A 17,316-nucleotide genomic window follows, 5' to 3' on the forward strand; every position below is an offset into this window, starting at 1 on the left:
TAAGAAGGTAAATAAAAATTTATAGATAATTTGAAATATTTTAAGTTATCTTAATAATAATTTCAATATTTAACTGAGATTTTGTTAAATTTTGTTTTCTAAAGATGAATCTTCAGACGAAAGAACTGCCCAGCATTATCGATACGTTCCATGACATGCACAATCATCTGACACGTGGATGGGTGAACACGAATGCTAAGGATGCATATGTAAGTAACTTTCTAAGTTTTATTCCTATGTATATTATGTATTAATTGTCTTGTTTCTAAACTGCAGGGTGCCTTGCAGCAAGAAGTCCAGACACAATCTCAATCTCAAGCAGGAAGTGCCACTGTCAATGAGACACAAGTCGTCTCAAAGGTACTTGGTCAACGTCGTGGCCACAACCGAGGTATTGGACGGAAGTTGAAGGGCACTAGTACATTTTCCTTAAGCACCACCAGATCCTCTTCACAATCTGAGCAATCACGATTTCCGTCCACCACAGTTAGCCCACTAACGATACCACCTGAAGCTTTCCAGTCCATGATTCAACACTTCAGTCAAGCCTTTATGACCCAGAACAACAACTTCGAACAAATGCAACAATATTTGCAAACAACAAATCCGAACATCCAACCTCCACAATTTCAGCCTGTCAACTTGGACATGAACATGATACAGTCCATGATGGCAAGCTTTCAACCACAGCAGCCACAACCACCACAACCACCACAACAGCCCGACGATAATGACTTTGGAATTGATTTTGATGACATTTAGATTTATTAAATTACTATTTTTAAATTATTAATATTTTGTGTTGTTTTTTTTTTATTTTGGAGACAATACTACTTATATTTTGTTATCTTACATTTTGGAGACTATGAATATTGTTGAATCGGTTTTATTATTTAATTAATAAATTGGTTTTATTATTTAATTAAATAAGTTGGTTTTATTTATTTAATTAATTAATATTTAATATTTTATTAAATAAATTTTAATCAATATAATTAATTATATATATTTTTAAAAAATTGTATACCTACAACGACGACATGCGTCGTCGCCGTAGGGTGCACGCTGAACAAGAATAACTGAGTTTTCGTGACACTACAACGACGACATGTCGTCGTTGTAGAAGTTTTTGAAATTCAAATTTTCAAATTTTGCACCACTAACGGTGACGACATATCGTTGCAATATTACAGTCCAAACCGAAAAACGGATTTCCTATTGCGACGACTTCGTTTTGTCGTTACTGTAGATTTCTACACATACGGACCTACAGCGACGCCGTTTTGGCGACGACTTATCGTCGCGGTAGACTTACAGCAACGACTTATTTTTGTCGTCGCTTTAGATTCTTTTTCTTGTAGTGAAATCTTATTGGTTACCAACTTAACATCCAACCCAACTATAATTAGATATCTATTTTTTTTTCTAATTGAATTGGATTAAATCTGATCGGTTAGGTCAATTTAAATTAGATTTTGAGCACTCCTAGTTGGTAACTCAAAATTGTATGAATGTTTTATGTTCAAACGATCAGCTTTAAGGCATATGATATTTAAATTGATGTCCTAGCCTTTTTGTTTTAAAAATGTGTTTTAAGTATTAATTAGAATAAATAGCATTTTTGTCCCCCATACTATGACCATTGTATGATCGTGCCTCCCGAATAATTTGTGATGTTAAAAATTCTCCCCAAACCATGCACGTTACTGAAATATGCGACTTCTGTTAGATTTCGTCCTAGGTGGCTAACGGAATGATGACATAGCATTGTGTCTCTTGATGTGGCAGTGCCGTGTGTAGAATAATTAGAAATTTTTCCCCCCAAACTTTGACCACTACCGAATTATGCCATTTTTATTAAAACTAATTTAATTTTTTCTAAATGATAATTAAATCCTTAAAAATTAAAAAAAAAATCATTTCAAAAGATTAAAAAATAATCAATACTAAAAGTTTCAAATTAATTAAATAAAATTCAAATACTCAAACAATAAAAATCTAATTAATAACGAATAATTTTATTTTTTACTTTTTCTTTTTCTTTACAATATAAAATAAATATATTTTAATATAAAAATTAAAAAATATATCCTAAAACAAAGTTTTTTCCCCTTAGTCCTCCTCTTAAATTAAAATTTTTATGTATTTATTTAAGTCTTTCGTCCACCTCTTTAAGTAAAATTTTTTTCTTTATTTTAGTATTTATTTTAAATGTTCATTCTAAAATAGTTTTAATTATTATTGTAAAAGAAAAAGTAAAACATAATTATTTGTTGATAATTAATTTTTTTTATTTATTAAGGATTTAATTATTATTTTGAAGAAAAAAAATATATTTTTTATAAAAGGGGTATAATTTGGTAGTGGTCAAAATTCGGGGGGCAAAATTGATAATTATTCTACACATGGCACTGCCACATTAACCGCGACAATATGCTACGTCATTAATCTATTAGCCACATAGAACGAAATCTAACAAAAGTCTCATATTTTAGTAACGTGCATAGTTCAGGGGGGATTTTTAATATCGCGAATCATTTAGGAGACACGATCATACAATAGTCATAATTCGGGAGCAAAAATGCTATTTATTCTATTAATTATATGAGATAATTGTTCATCTAAAGGAAGGTGACTATATTTGCGTGGAAAGATTGTTCCAAAAATATTGAAAGAGTATTATACGGTGTTTAATATTATTTGATGAGGTGATATATTATGAGTGGTCAAGTAGAATTATTTAGATATTTTAAATTATAATGAGTGATACATGATTTTAAATTCACAAGAATTTGTCTCACATACACCCAAATGAAACTGAAATAATTCTAAACTAATATCCAAAATCTAAAGAAATTTTTTTTGACCAAATTGAAGGCGTTTATGTCTTCAACCAACTTCTTGATAGCTTCAACTCTCTCCCTTTCCTGAAGAACTTGTCCTAAAAATCAAAAATAGAATTTGTCTAAGCTAGTGCAACATCTTGAGCCATAAGATAAGAATATTCTGTTAAACATAAGAATAATCTGTTAAAAATAACATTAAAAAAATAAAAAACTGCTAAAATTAAAAAATTTCGTTATTTACACACTTTTTATATAGAAGAGATATAAGATAACCAATAATTATTTTTAGTATATATATCATTATACTAGACAAGTGACAATGTTTACAAAGATTTTCCTTTATTCTCAACCAAAAAACCTTGGCATTCTTCAATATTATTAGTATTAATTAATATCAAAATCGATCTCTCTCACTTGCTTGGTTCATAACAAGATGAGAATATTAATTGAGTAAATTAAATTCCATTAAATTAGTAAACAAACCATTTTTTTCAGCACCCAATTTAACGTAATAGCTAGCTTATTGGGTTGTTTGTCTCGAGATAAACCTTCCTTATATGTATTTATTAACTTATACGTAGTTATCTTGATTATTGACATATTATATATATATATATCAAATTTATATATGATATATGAGATCGAGTTTATAACTTTAAAGCGTTGATGTTTGGAATAATCATAGTATATAAATTTATAATTAGAAGAAACTTCGGTTCACGAAAAGTTATAAGTTAGGCAAAATAAACGATGGAACAAACTTTTTGCTTGACGTAAACCATTTTTATTTTTGTAATATAATATCAAAAAAAAAAAGCTTAAATATAACATAGTGGCGCCCAAGAAAGATAAATTCAAAAAAAAAAAAAAAAAATCTGCTAGTGGGGACATATATATAGATATATATATATATTAATATATAAAGACTTCATTCTTCATCGTTAAGAAATCAGATTTCACTTCACAACAGTCAAATTAATATAAATTAGTGCTTTGGTTGATTATTATCAATAATCATTTTAGAAGATTAAGTATATTAAACAAAAGTTAGAATATATTAAATCTAAATCTAAATACATAGAACAAATAGTTTCCATTTTTCCAACGAATAATATTCTATTTTTTCTTAGAAAAACTAAAAACAAAATCTACTAGTACTACCTATATGCATGCATTTCCTCACATACAAAGAAGAAGAAAGTACATGTAACTATTATTATAAGATAATATCATCAATGGCAAGAAATGATTTGCACAATCAAATTATTTTATTTGGGTTCATGTTATATTTAATTGTATGATTGAGATTATTTATACGTTATGCTGTGTAATTTAAGTGTACAAATTAAAAGTGTATTTATCATTATTCAAAATAATAATGACGTGTCGAGTTAGCTATTAGGTAGTCTAGTCTAGTCTCCATGGCCAACTAGTGTATATATATATAATAATATTATTACTACTTAATTTCTCACGTTTCTCACATTTCATCATGCACGCATGCATGCACTTCTTCATCCATATCTCGACTCAATTTTGATTATACGTGCATTGCATCTATACTTATTATAATTGGTCAATTCAGCACACCAAATAATACATATATCGATTTTACTTAATTTGTAAATATAATAGTACCACTATATCTATATAAATATATAAATACATGTACGTACGTAACAAAAAAGTATGACATGTAGAGAATAATGAAGATCTATCGTAATATTTACATCAACAAGATTGTTTTTTAAGAAGCTTCCTAGCTACAATTATATAATAAATTCCAACCATCAGATATGACCACTTAATATTACGTAGAATTATTAATTAATAATAGAATTAATCATGCTATGCTATAGACATATTTATATATAGTGATCGATATCGATCTATGAATTGTGATCGATCAATATTGAGTTATAAGAAACTTCAAATATATTGGCATTATTAGAATAAAGTTGCTATATATATGGAGGGAAAAAGAAAGATAGTAATAAAGGAGACAACAAAGGGAAGAGACTTAGGGCAATACAGGGGGATTAGACGGCGGCCAGGGGGAAAGTTCGCGGCGGAGATTCGAGATCCTACGAGAAATGGGGCTCGCCAGTGGCTTGGAACATTCGAGACAGCGGAGGCAGCGGCTAGGGCTTACGACCGAGCTGCTTTTGGTTTTAGGGGCCACTTAGCCATTCTCAACTTCCCTAATGAGTATCATGACTATTCCAATAACCAAAACCAACAACATCATCCCCTTTATGATGATGCTTATTCCATTAAATCTCTGGGCAGCGAAGCTTCTTCCCTTTCTAGTACTACTACACATTGCGCCGCCGCTGAAGCCACCGGGATTGAGCGGCGGAGCAATTATAATGTGGGTGAAGTCATAGAGATTGAGTGCTTTGACAACACTTTGTTGGAGGACCTTCTTATAAACTCCCAAGATTATTATTATAACTACGTTGACAGACTTGATGATGATGATCATGCATATCGTCACAAAAAACCTAGAATAGGATGAATTTTAATGATGATGGTCATCACTAATAATTATTCATGGGTAATTTTTCGATGCAACCCCTGTACCTTGCACCAGTATATTTTTTTGTTTTGGCATATGGATAAATTATAATTTTAATTTTAATATATATAATGGTATTTATTATAATTATTTAGGACATCTTGTAAATTTTTAAGAAATTCTAAATTATTTAGAAGGTCGAAATCAAAGTTCAAATAGTTTTTTTGTACGTGTTTATTCTTTTATACATGTGCACAATAATTGTTTAAATTCTGATTTCAGTACCTTAAATAATTCAGAATATCTTGAAAACTTGTAGGTCATCAATAACTACAATGAACACGATTATATAAAAATATTGAATTATAACTTTCCAACCTAACAAAATGGAAAGATGCATCTCTTTTAAGGGTTACACGAGAGATTTTTCCATTATTGATATTGCATTGGAATAAAATAAAATTATGATATGGTTTGACTCTTAGATTTTTTTGTTGAGAATTTTTTTTATTAAATATGAAGAAGAAAATAATGTACAAATTAAATAATGTTGATATTAAGATTTTGTATGTACGTGGGCCTGGACTAGGTTGTGGTCTAGAATGCAGAGTGCAATGAATGGGTTTAATTTGGTAAGAGGATTGGCTTTTATTCATTTTGGGCCGAGTTTTTGGACCCTTGAATGGGTCTCAAAAACTTCACCCGATAGATATAAAGTATGGAATCGTTAAAACTTATATAAACTATCTATATATATATATACATATATATATGCAAATATTAATATTATTATTGACTAGTAGCTAATAATATATTAGAAATTTTTTATACACGACCATCACTTTTGTACTTACTTAACTTAATTTTTGTATATGACAGTATATATTGTAGTTATAGCAGGTATCTCATAAATTTTTGAAAAATTATGAATAATTAAAACTACAAAGGATTTTGCAAAAATACAAGAGAATTTACTGCAAATATCTCATTTTAAAATTAAAACTACCTTTTTTTATTGAAATATATTTTAATTATTTTAAAAAATCAAAATATGATATGGATAAATGCACATTTCGAGTCTGTGCCAAACTTCCAGGCCACTAATTGGCAATTTCATTCAACATAAAACCAAAATACAGATTGTCTCCCATTTTATATGGTTTATGAAATAACAGAAAAAAGAAAATACAAACAGCTTAATGAACTTGGCTCAATAGCCGTGTTTCACACAAACAGAGATTAACGAATTTCAGCAAGGAGAAATTCCTTCAGTTAGCTTGGCTCCCCACGTTTTCTCATCCCACGCCCCATATTCTCTTGATCTGCTCTGTATTTAGTTCTAATGGCTCTGGGAATTTCTTGAGTTGTTTCTTCCCTTTCAATCGGCTTGGAGTGGTCTTTGTCAATGCTTTGGGCCTTCTCAATATCTGATTCATGGATTTGGTCTTGGGCTTCCTTATTTGCTTCCTGTATCCACTGTTGGCCTATTGATGGATTTGTTGTTGATCCAAATCAACTTGGGCATGGCTATCACTACCCTCCGCCTCAAAAACAACCTTGTCCTCAAGGTTGGTAAGGTTGTAAAGATCATAGAACGTCGTGAAATTTTCCCAAGTAGTGTCTTCAGGAGTGCAATGTGACCATTGAACCAGATCCTTCTTGAGGGGGGTACCATGTTGGTGAATTACACGACTAGCAAGAATGGTCGTGGGGAGAAGCAACGGTTGATTGGCGTGGCTCAATTCTGGCAGCGAGTAACTGTGAGGAGGCTTTGGTCCCACAAATGGTTTGAGCAGCGAGACATGAAAAATAGGGTGGATGTGACTCGTCGAGGGCAATTCCAATTTGTAGGCAACTGGACCAGCATGGCCGATCACGGGAAAAGGCCCAAAATATCGACGACAGAGCTTGCAGTTCAAACGAGATGCCACCGTGGATTGACGATACGACTGTAGCTTAACTAGGACCAAGTCGCCAATGGAAAAGCAGATATCTTGACGTTTCTTATTCGCTTGCTAAGACATTCGATTATGAGCTTGCTGTAAATGTGCTTTTAGGCGGCGTAGGAGTTCGTTTCGAGTGAGTAAATCATTGTCCACGGCTTGGATAGAAGAAGAGCTTCGAATATAGGTCAAAATAAGAGGTGGTGAGCCTGAAAAGGAGACATAGCGATAGAAGAATGGTAGCTCGTATTATAGTGGTATTCAGCCCAAGAAAGAAAACAGCTCCATTGTTTTGAATTATCCGTTGTGAATGCCCGAAGATACTGTTCTAAGTAACGGTTGGTCGTTTGACCGTCCGTTTGCGGGTGGTAAGAAGAGCTAGTCTTAAGGGTGGTGCCCATGAGCACAAAGAGTTTCCGCCAAAAAGCACTAGTAAAAATGGGATCACGATCCGAGACAATTGATTTAGAAAGTCCCTGTAATTTAATCACCATTTGAGAAAACAAATCAGCCACCTTTGTTGCTGTGTAATGGCGTGGTAAAGGACCAAAATGAGCGTATTTGGTAAGACGATCGACAACCACGAGGATGCTCAAATACCCTTGCGAAAGAGGGAGCCCCACAATGAAATCCATAGCCAAGTCCTCCCACACACGTTCAGGAATCGGTAATGGCTGTAGCAAGCCATAGGGAGCACGGATGGAATATTTCACAGATTGACAAATTGTACAAGCAGAAACAAAGTCTTTGACATCTCAGCACATACCAGACCAGAAAAAATTTGCACTCAACCGTAAATAAGTGTGGTCAACCCCCGCATGACCCCCCACCGGCATGGCGTGAAATTCTGCCAAAAGTTTAGCTTATAGTGTAGAGCATTGACTCAGAAATAGACGGCCCTTATAGAACAATAGGCCATCACGAAAAGAATACAGGGGCAAAGCAGTCAGGTCCTGCAATAGCTGGTGGCGGATGCGGAGAACATCATCATGAGTATTATATTCAACCTGTAATTCAGCCAGAAAATCAAAAGAACAGGAAGAAAAAGCCAATGAAAGTCGAGTAGAATCAGAGTCAGAGCAACGAGATAAGGTATCAGCTGCAGCATTAGTCTTTCATGCTTTGTATTCAATTGTGAAGTTAAAACCAAGCAGTTTACGAAGACAAAACTGTTGTTCCGGAGTCTGAATAACCTGAGAAAGCAAGTCACGGAGGTTGCAGTGATCCGTGCGAATGATAAAGAAACAACCCAAAAGGTATTGACACCATTTAGTGACAACTTCCACCACGGCACGGAGTTCACGCACATAGGCTGATGCATTGCAGAGTCGTGGTCCTAATTTCTTACTGAAAAAAAAAGCCAAGGGATGCCCATCCTGCATTAAGACACCACCAATACCCTCTTGAGAAGCATCAGTTTCAACAATTAAAGTTTTGGAAAAATTAGGAACTTTCAACACAGGAGTAAAAATCATAGCATCCTTAAGGGAGGCAAAAGTTGTCGCAACTTGTGATGTCCATTTGAAGTTGTCACGTTTCAAAAGTTCAATGAGAGGGGCTGCAATAGTCGTATAGTGAGAGACAAAGCTGCGGTAGTAACCGGTAAGCCCCAAGAAACCACAGAGTTGCTTAAGAGTGTGGGGTTGAGGCCACTTGACCATGGCAGCGATTTTAGAGGGATCATCCCTCACCCCTTCCCGAGAGACTAGATGGCCCAAGAAATCAATGGAACTACGGAAGAGGGAACACTTGCTTGCCTTGGAAAAAAAATGGTGCGTAGCTAGACATTGTAAAATACAGAGATGCTCGACATGGGCGGAAATAGTCTTGTTGTACACTAAGATATCATCAAAGAAAACGATGACGAAACGACGAAGATAAGGTCGGAAGACTTGATTCATGTTCGCTTGAAAGGTGGATGGAGCATTAGAGAGGCCGAATGGCATCACTACAAATTCGTAATGACCCTCGTGGGTGCGAAAGGTCGTCTTATGGATATCACGCTTGGCCATGCGAATTTGATGGTATCCGGAGCGAAGATCCAATTTAGAAAAGACGGTGGCACCACCCAATTCATCGAGCAAGTCGTCAATGGTAGTAATAGGAAAACGATCAGGAATGGTGATGGCATTCAAAGTGCTGTAATCGACACAAAAACACCAAGTCCCATCCTTCTTCTTCACCAAAAGAACCGGGGACGAATTGGGATTGTTACTGTGACGAATAAACCCATAATCAAGCATTTCACGGACTAGTTTCTCCATGACATCCTTTTGGAAATAAGGATAGCGATAGGGGCGCACATTAACTGAAGTAGAGCCCTCGCGTAAGTGTATACGATGATCAATGGTACGCCAAGGGGGAAGCTCTAATGGTGTGGCAAAGACAGGAGAAAAATCCTTGAGAATGGTCTTGTCACACGGCGGTAATTGAGCTTCAAGAGAAGACAAATCAGCCGAGTGGTCGGGTGACGGATCTGCCAAAACAAAGAGACAGAATAGCAAAGAGCCATGTTCAGCACCTAAAAACGAATGAAGTTGAGAACAAGAGGCGAGTTGAGCCGAGACTGGGGTATTGCCCTCGAGGCGAACTATTTGGCCATTCCACTGAAATTCAATTGTAAGGTCCTTATGGTTATGCAGACAAGGACCCAAGGTACGAAGCCATTGCATACCCAAAACGACATCTAAACCCCAAATAGGAAGCACAAACAAATCCACAACAAACTGATGACCCTGTAAAATTAATTCCACTTGCTGGCATTGAGAAGAACAGGTGAGGAATTGGCCATTGCCCATGTAAACCTTGAACTTCTTGACAGGAACCATCGGCAAATTCAGTTTCGAAGCAAGATCTTCTTGAATAAAATTACTGTTGCTCCCGGTATCGATGAGAACCTCCAACTTGGTAGCACGGTGAGTGGCAAGCATGCGAAAAATATGCGGATGAGAGGAATTGGAAAGCGAATGGAGACTGACTTCTTCCTGGGTAACATCCTCCACGGCAGGTTCGATCGCAATGTCATCTTCGACGTCATCCTCAGTGCCACACATAATGAGAACCCGATTCCTGCATTGGTGGTTGAAGCTGAAATTTTCATCACAAGTGAAGCACAACCCCTTATCACGACACTCCTTGAGCTCAGCCAAAGATAATCTCTTGATCGAAAGGGACGGGGTTGTCGAAGTTGAACGATGTGTTGATGGAGAGCCCGATGAATGAGAAGTAATCACGGAAGGCTTCGGAGAAACCTTGGCCGAGCTATCATTTCTCCAATTACCAAATGAATGGTGTGACCCCTCCGCCCGGTGACGACCTTTCAAGTCCTCGTGTCGATCCCCAAATAACTGGGCCTTGGCCATGGCATCTGCTAAATTAGTCGGGGTGGACAACAGCAGTTCCCGACGAATATCCAAGTTCAGCCCCCAAACAAAGAAGTTAATGAACATGGTCTCCTCAACCCCAATAATACGAATCATTAATCGCTCAAACTCAGCACGATAAGTAGTCACAGAACCAATTTGAGTCAGTTTGGCGATCTTACCCAAAGGATCGTCATAAACTGATGTGCCGAAACGTTTGTGTAGCTCCTGAAGAAAGACATCCCAGCTCGTAAGAGCTCCCGATTTCTCCATCCATTGAAACCACACAGCAGCAGCACCATCTAAATGAAAAGCCACCACAGCTAGGCGAAAAGCTGGATCCACTTCATGAAGAGCAAAAAATTGTTGATCTTGTATGACCAAGTGTCAACATCCACACCATCGAATCGCGGAACTTTCACACGAAGGTTTTTCAGAATCACATTCACATCACGAGTAATTCGAAGCTCACCGGAATTGCGAGGGGGTGGTGTTCAATGGCGGCCGGTGGTGGAGGAACCACCGAAGCAGTGGCGGAAGAAGGAGAGAAAGCACTAGCCAATTTCTCCTCCATTGAAACCCGATGCTGATCCTGAAGGGAAGTGAATTTCTCTAATTGCAAATCAACATGCTGTCTTAGATTGAGCTCCAATGTCTATAAGAGCTCTGCGATTTCTTCATTACGCATGGTAAAGGAGAGGCAATGAAAGCACCAATTGATATGGGTAAATGCACACTTCGAGTCTGTGCCAAACTCCCAGGCCACTAATTGGAAATTTCATTCAACATAAAACCAAAATGCAGATTGTCTCCCATTTTTTATGGTTTATGAAATAACAGAAAAAAGAAAATACAAACAGCTTAATGAACTTGGCTCATGAGCCGTGTTTCACACAAACAGAGATTAACGACTTTCAGCAAGGATAAACTCCTTCAACCAGCTTGGCTTCCCACGTTTTCTAATCCCACGCCTCATGTTCTCTTAGTCTGCTTTGTATTCAGTTCTAACGGCTCTGGGAATTTCTTGAGTTGTTTCATCCCTTTCAATCGACTTGGGGTGGTCTTTGTCAATGCTTTGGGTCTTTTCAATATCTGATTCATGGATTTGATCTTGGGCTTCCTTAGTTGCTTCTTGTATCCATTGTTGGGCCTGTTGATGGATTTGTTGTTGATCCAAATCAACTTGGGCGTGGCTATCAAAATATCTATATTTTAATTATGTTAAAAATACCAAAATATCTATTGTAATTTTAAAATGAAAAACAATAATTAAAATATATTTTAAAAATATAAAAAAATAATTAAAATCATTTTAGTTGATTTAAAAATAAAAAATATATAATTTATTTTATTTAAAATAAGTAGAAAAAAGAAAAATAATAAAGAAAAATGACAAAGCAACAAATCTTATGGGATGAAGAAGTAGGGACAAAGGGGAAAACTTAGTATTAGTTTTAAATCAACTAAGTAAGACAAAATTTATATACTTTTACTGCTAAAAAAAGTTAGACTTAACGGTTATTACCTACGAAATGCAAGGAAAAGTCACGTTTTGGTACTTTCACTGAAAAAAAAATGATAATTAAGTATAAAAAAGTAAAAATTATGGTATTTTAACCGCAAATTTCTCCTTTAATTATGTCTCCATATTTTTATCATACTATTATTTTGCTTTCTCCACTACTATTTGCCTTATAATTAAATCATATTTTTAATCCTACTATTGACTTCATTTCCCTATATTCTAAACGATTTTGGTTTCCCACTCAATCATTCTAAAACTTCTTAATTTTGGTTTTTTTGTTATTCGTTACTTATTATACCACACAAACTTGCCTCCCTTCATTTCACGTGTCTTCTAGTGTTACTCTTATCTTGTTACTAATCAAAGACAAATCCCTTAATTAATGCTAATTAAAAGGGATATATTTTACAACTAGAATTTTTACTCATTATTTACTAATAAGAGTATTGATTTTATATTTATGATTTTCGATTTTATTTGTGGATTGCCATTCACTAAAATATAATCTTTTATTAGGATCAAAAAGTTGTAATTGTAGTTTTTTTCATTCTAAGATAATTATTAGGGAGGAATACAAAAATAATACTCTTTGCATTATCTAATTTTATGAGACATTTCTTTGCATTGTCTTTGACTAAACAATAAAGTTAAATTTTAATTTATTTTTCATTCTTCTATTCACCACAAAAAAAAAAAAAAAAAAAATTGATTTTAGTGTTTTTTAGTAATTTGACAAATAAAAATGAATCAAATCTGTTGACGTCGTTTTTCGTCAACAGGTAAAAGAATAGAGCACGTAAACAATTTAAGACAATGGTCAAAAATAAACAAACGAATCAAACACGGTTTTTTACGTGGTTCAGCAGTTAAATCTGCCTAGTCCACGAGTCACTGTTATTAACCTCAAGATTATCTCTGAGCAATTCTTTAGCAAGAATCCTCCAGAGTTTTCTCTCAAGGATCAGAATTTCGGTCCTTTACAATGGTGCATGCCTTCTCTATTTATAGAGAAGGGTGCAAAATACTATCCCACATATTTTGGGTAGTTACTCTTTTGTGAATAAAAATAAATTGCTTTAAATGCCAATAATCAGATATTAAAGGAAACGTCCCCCAAAGATCAGGGGGCGTATAATTGTATTAAATAATATCCCACAATTCTTGGGGATTTACATCAATTAATGAAGGCTACATCTCATAGTTATTATACTTGTAGATACTCAAGGTGGTTATAGCGTATCTTCAAGGCTCCAGCACTTCTGGTTTCATGTCATTGTGCGAGCCACTGACATCTCCCGAGCTAACGTTGCTTTCGAGATGGGATATCGAGCTCAAGAACCATGCTCCGAAGTTCCTGAAGATGAAGGTGTTCTCGGAGCTACCTTTCGAGATCGAGGTCATTTCGAGATCACCGCATTCGAGATCATATGTGACGCCCCACGTCACTATGGCTGCTTTCTGGAATGACGGCTGGCCCTACAAACCAAGACAAGTCTTTCCAGCGTGTTTTGTCCTCACTCGCACACTTCCTGGGAAAACTTCCCAGGAGGTCACCCATCCCTAGATTACTCTAGGCCAAGCACGCTTAACCATGGAGTTCTTAAGTGATGGGCTACCGAAAAGAAGATGCACCTTCCTGATATAGGTAGTACCCATCAATCCATTTAAGCCATCTTCAACTGTGTAGTCCCATACCTACACAGTCTTAGAATCATTACACTTAACCTTCCCCAGGCGGTGTGGGATTGCACAGCTTACCCGGTCTTTCCCCTTACGGATCACGGGATTCTGACTGTCACATCATACATCATACTTTGCAGGCTCGACTTACAATCCTAGATCACTCTAATCCTCACGAGACCATTTGTTGCGAACTCAGCTTTCGAGGTCATATTTACTATGGCTCGAAATCTGGGTATAACATTTTGCCCCCTCAAAAGTATTTGTTCGAATCCTAAGAGAAGGAAACTTTTGAACTACTGTTTTCGGGAACCATACCGTCACACTCTTGAAAATGGACACGTGCCAGATGGGTATTGCTCACTTTAGGTACTTGAGTACCTTGGGAACACGCCCACGATCGTTCGTCTGACAACTTTTCGGCGCCATCATGTCACCGATTCCCATCCATTCGATCTGTTGAGGAATTTAATCAACGCTCCTGATTAATTTAGTTTTCCCACCTATATATACAAGACTCCCTCTTCGTCCTCTTCACATTTGTTCATCACAAGCCAGAAAAAGAAAAACACTCCCTAAACTTCTTTCCACAGTTTACACTCAGTGCATGTTTTCTAGGCCGAAGAAACAAAGGAATCCGGGTTTGTACGAGTCAGTGAGTTCTTTCTTGCAACCTCTTCTTCACTCGACGATTTCGCTGCAATCACCATCACTGTGTAAGTACGCCATTTTTGTTGTTCTTCTTATACTGTGTTTGCTATGTATGTTAGTTTACGTTCTTAGCATGATGCGATAGGAGGTTTTGAACCGATAGGTTTTTAGGCTTTCTGGATATTCACTCTGGATGTTCGTCTCTGGTTTATACCCAGTTTCGACGTTTGAATGTGGTTCCTATTTTCTGGGTTTTGAAATTCTTAGGCAGCGTTTCTTGTACATTAAGCTTTCGGATAAAAATATGGGCTTTGACAAATACACGAAACCCAAAAACGCTTTTCCTGGCTAACCGCCACTCTCCTTTCCCTTGAATTTCGGGACTTTAAAAAAAAAATCATCCACGCTCCTTTTCCTTTCCTGTGGAACACACGCTCTGACTCTTTAGTAAGGGTCTTAATTCTTAGTTTCTTGTCCTTAAATCTCCGAGCTCATCCATCGAGCTCGTGATTCTTGCATGCATGGCCCTCACCATTTTTTCTTTCTCGTCAGATGTCACAGAATCCGGAAAGACGGTGGGGGTCATTACGAGCAATTCCTTACGAGCCCAAATCTCCGAGCCCGGAATCGATCTTTGCCCGGAACCAGCGTCGGATTAAAGAATACGAGATCGCACGCGAGCAAGAAGACATTCGAGCCCACTATCGTCGCCAGATAGACGAGGTCATTGAAAAGAAGAGAAGGGTTCTTCGGGAAGCCATCTATCCGGAGCCTAACCCAGGACCTAGGCCAGTTCCTCTCGACCCTGCGTTAAAAGTCACGGTAGCATACCACCCGGGGGAACTCCAGTTATCCTTAATGGCGGAGCCTTCGTCTTCGCAGCCTAGGAGGGAGATGTTTGAAGCCGAATTCTATCAGAGCTCGGTTACCACCTCCGACCAAATAACTGATATCTTGGCCATCCATGGCCTTAGCTCGTTGGACACACTGAAGTGTCGAGCTCCGACAAGGCATGAACGGAGCTGTTTCGCTCCTGGGGGCCGCGATTCCAGTGTGAAATACGCGGCCTGGAGCCAGGAACATATAAGGGCAGGAGCTTTGCTTCCCCTGAAGTCCTTTTTCAGAGACTTCATCAATTTCGTTGGGTTGGCTCCATTCCAACTCAACACCAACTCATACAAGGTGATGTCTGCCCTGAGGTCCTTATTCCACGAGCTGGGGTGGATAGGACCTTCACCCCAAGAGATTTTATATCTCTTTTGTTTGAAGAGTAATCCCTCCCGAGCTCGGGGAGGAGATGGTTTCTACTATCTTTCGAGCTACCCCAAAGAGACAAAGATCTTTGAAGATCTTCCGAACCACCCTCCTGACTTCAAGAAGGCTTTCTTCTGGACAGACGGCCTGTTCCCGTCTCGTCATCGTTCGTTTAGGCGGATTCGTAAGTATTCTCGTTACTTTCTACTTTTGAGCTCGAATTTTTAGCCCTTGAATCCATGTTTAGTTGAAGTGTATCTCGCCTTTCAGCTAACTTTCAGCGTCCCACCCCTGACGAGACAATGAAGGAGCACAGAGAGAGCCTGCTCCGACTCCCTTACGGCAGGAGATCTCTCTCATTTCTGCTACATGAGGACAAGCTGCGAGCTTGTGGGTTGTTGGGACAAGGCCAGTCAACCTCTGACTGTTCCAGTAAAAAATATGAACGCTGGGAGGAAGTGCCACTGCCCACAGGCATCCTTCCTCCGAGGAGAGAAAGGAAAACATCTCTCCCAATTCGCTCGAGAAGTCCGCGGTCGGGAAATGAGGCCAATGACGAAGCTTCGAGCTCGGACTCCGGAGGAGGTAAAACCCTTCCTACTACTCGCAATTGTGGTCCCCCACTCTGTTAAAACACAGGCTCAATAGACTAGTCTCGTGCCCACAGGATAGATACCACTTCTACATATGGAGTTGGGTAGATGACTGTGTCCATAGGTTTGATAGTGGGCTCGGGAAATATGATACCATGTACACCACGGACGAGGTGTGGAATGGGATAGCGGTGCAGTATGGGACCAATGTCTATAGGGACCTCTCAAGGTTGTCACCAACTTATAGGGAAGGAACTCCCCCCGCCTCTTCTGAAGACGGGGGAATTTCATGGTCCCCAAGCTCGAGCTCGGGGAAGAGTCCCAGTTAGGTTTTTTCTTCAACTGGTTTACATCTTTTCCCAAAGTTATTATCATTGTTTAACTCATTGTCATTATGCAGGTGCCATGAATCCCGACCTCGACGCCGTGCTCTTTAGTGATGGGGGAGCTGGCGCCCAGAAGAGCAAACGCCCGAGGATACAAAAGAGGCCCGACCGGCAGTCCAAGGTACCTAAACGTCACGAGACGACTCCCACGGCCCAGATCACTGCGAACACCTCCAAGGAGCCGACTGCCCAGGTTGATGGGTCAGGCTCTACTGCATCCATCTCGCAGCTTCCCACCGAGACCCGGTTAATAGTTGCTCGGCCTCCGAAGAGACCTTCTACCTCAACGGTTCAGCTGCCAACGGCCCGAACTCATACTGAGGAATATGTACTTGATGGCGCCGCTGGGACAGAAGGGGCGCTTCTCAGCTCGGACGTCCTTTCTCGGGTGGGTCAGAGCTTTTCTGGCTTTGGTGCCGACCACTGGGACCTCGTGCGCAAGGCCTAGGACTGCAACACTCTTTATGAGAAGAGTATCGAACTCTCTGCCGCGGTAGTTTTCTCAATTCTATTTAGAGTATTTATGTCTTAGAGTATTTATGTCTCTGATTATAATTC

General features: G+C 37.9%; 2 protein-coding genes across 2 annotated transcripts; one reads left to right on the top strand and one right to left on the bottom strand.

The window, feature by feature from the left end:
- The first annotated feature begins 4,815 nt into the window (after window positions 1-4,815).
- On the top strand, window positions 4,816-5,420 carry LOC133832359 (ethylene-responsive transcription factor ERF098-like). Its single transcript, XM_062262725.1, has one exon. It carries the CDS (start codon window positions 4,816-4,818, stop codon window positions 5,362-5,364), a length of 549 nt encoding a protein of 182 aa, XP_062118709.1. The 3' UTR covers window positions 5,365-5,420.
- A 2,075-nt stretch (window positions 5,421-7,495) lies between these two features.
- Window positions 7,496-10,942, bottom strand: LOC133832416 (uncharacterized). The gene is made up of 4 exons (XM_062262784.1): window positions 8,501-10,942; window positions 8,241-8,419; window positions 8,138-8,154; window positions 7,496-8,052 (listed from the first exon to the last, which is right to left on the bottom strand). The coding sequence occupies exons 1-4, from the start codon at window positions 10,940-10,942 to the stop codon at window positions 7,496-7,498; spliced, it is 3,195 nt and encodes a 1,064-aa protein (XP_062118768.1).
- Between the last annotated feature and the right edge of the window lie 6,374 nt (window positions 10,943-17,316).

Source organism: Humulus lupulus, chromosome 1, assembly GCF_963169125.1.
Source record: "Humulus lupulus chromosome 1, drHumLupu1.1, whole genome shotgun sequence".
Taxonomy (NCBI): domain Eukaryota; kingdom Viridiplantae; phylum Streptophyta; class Magnoliopsida; order Rosales; family Cannabaceae; genus Humulus; species Humulus lupulus.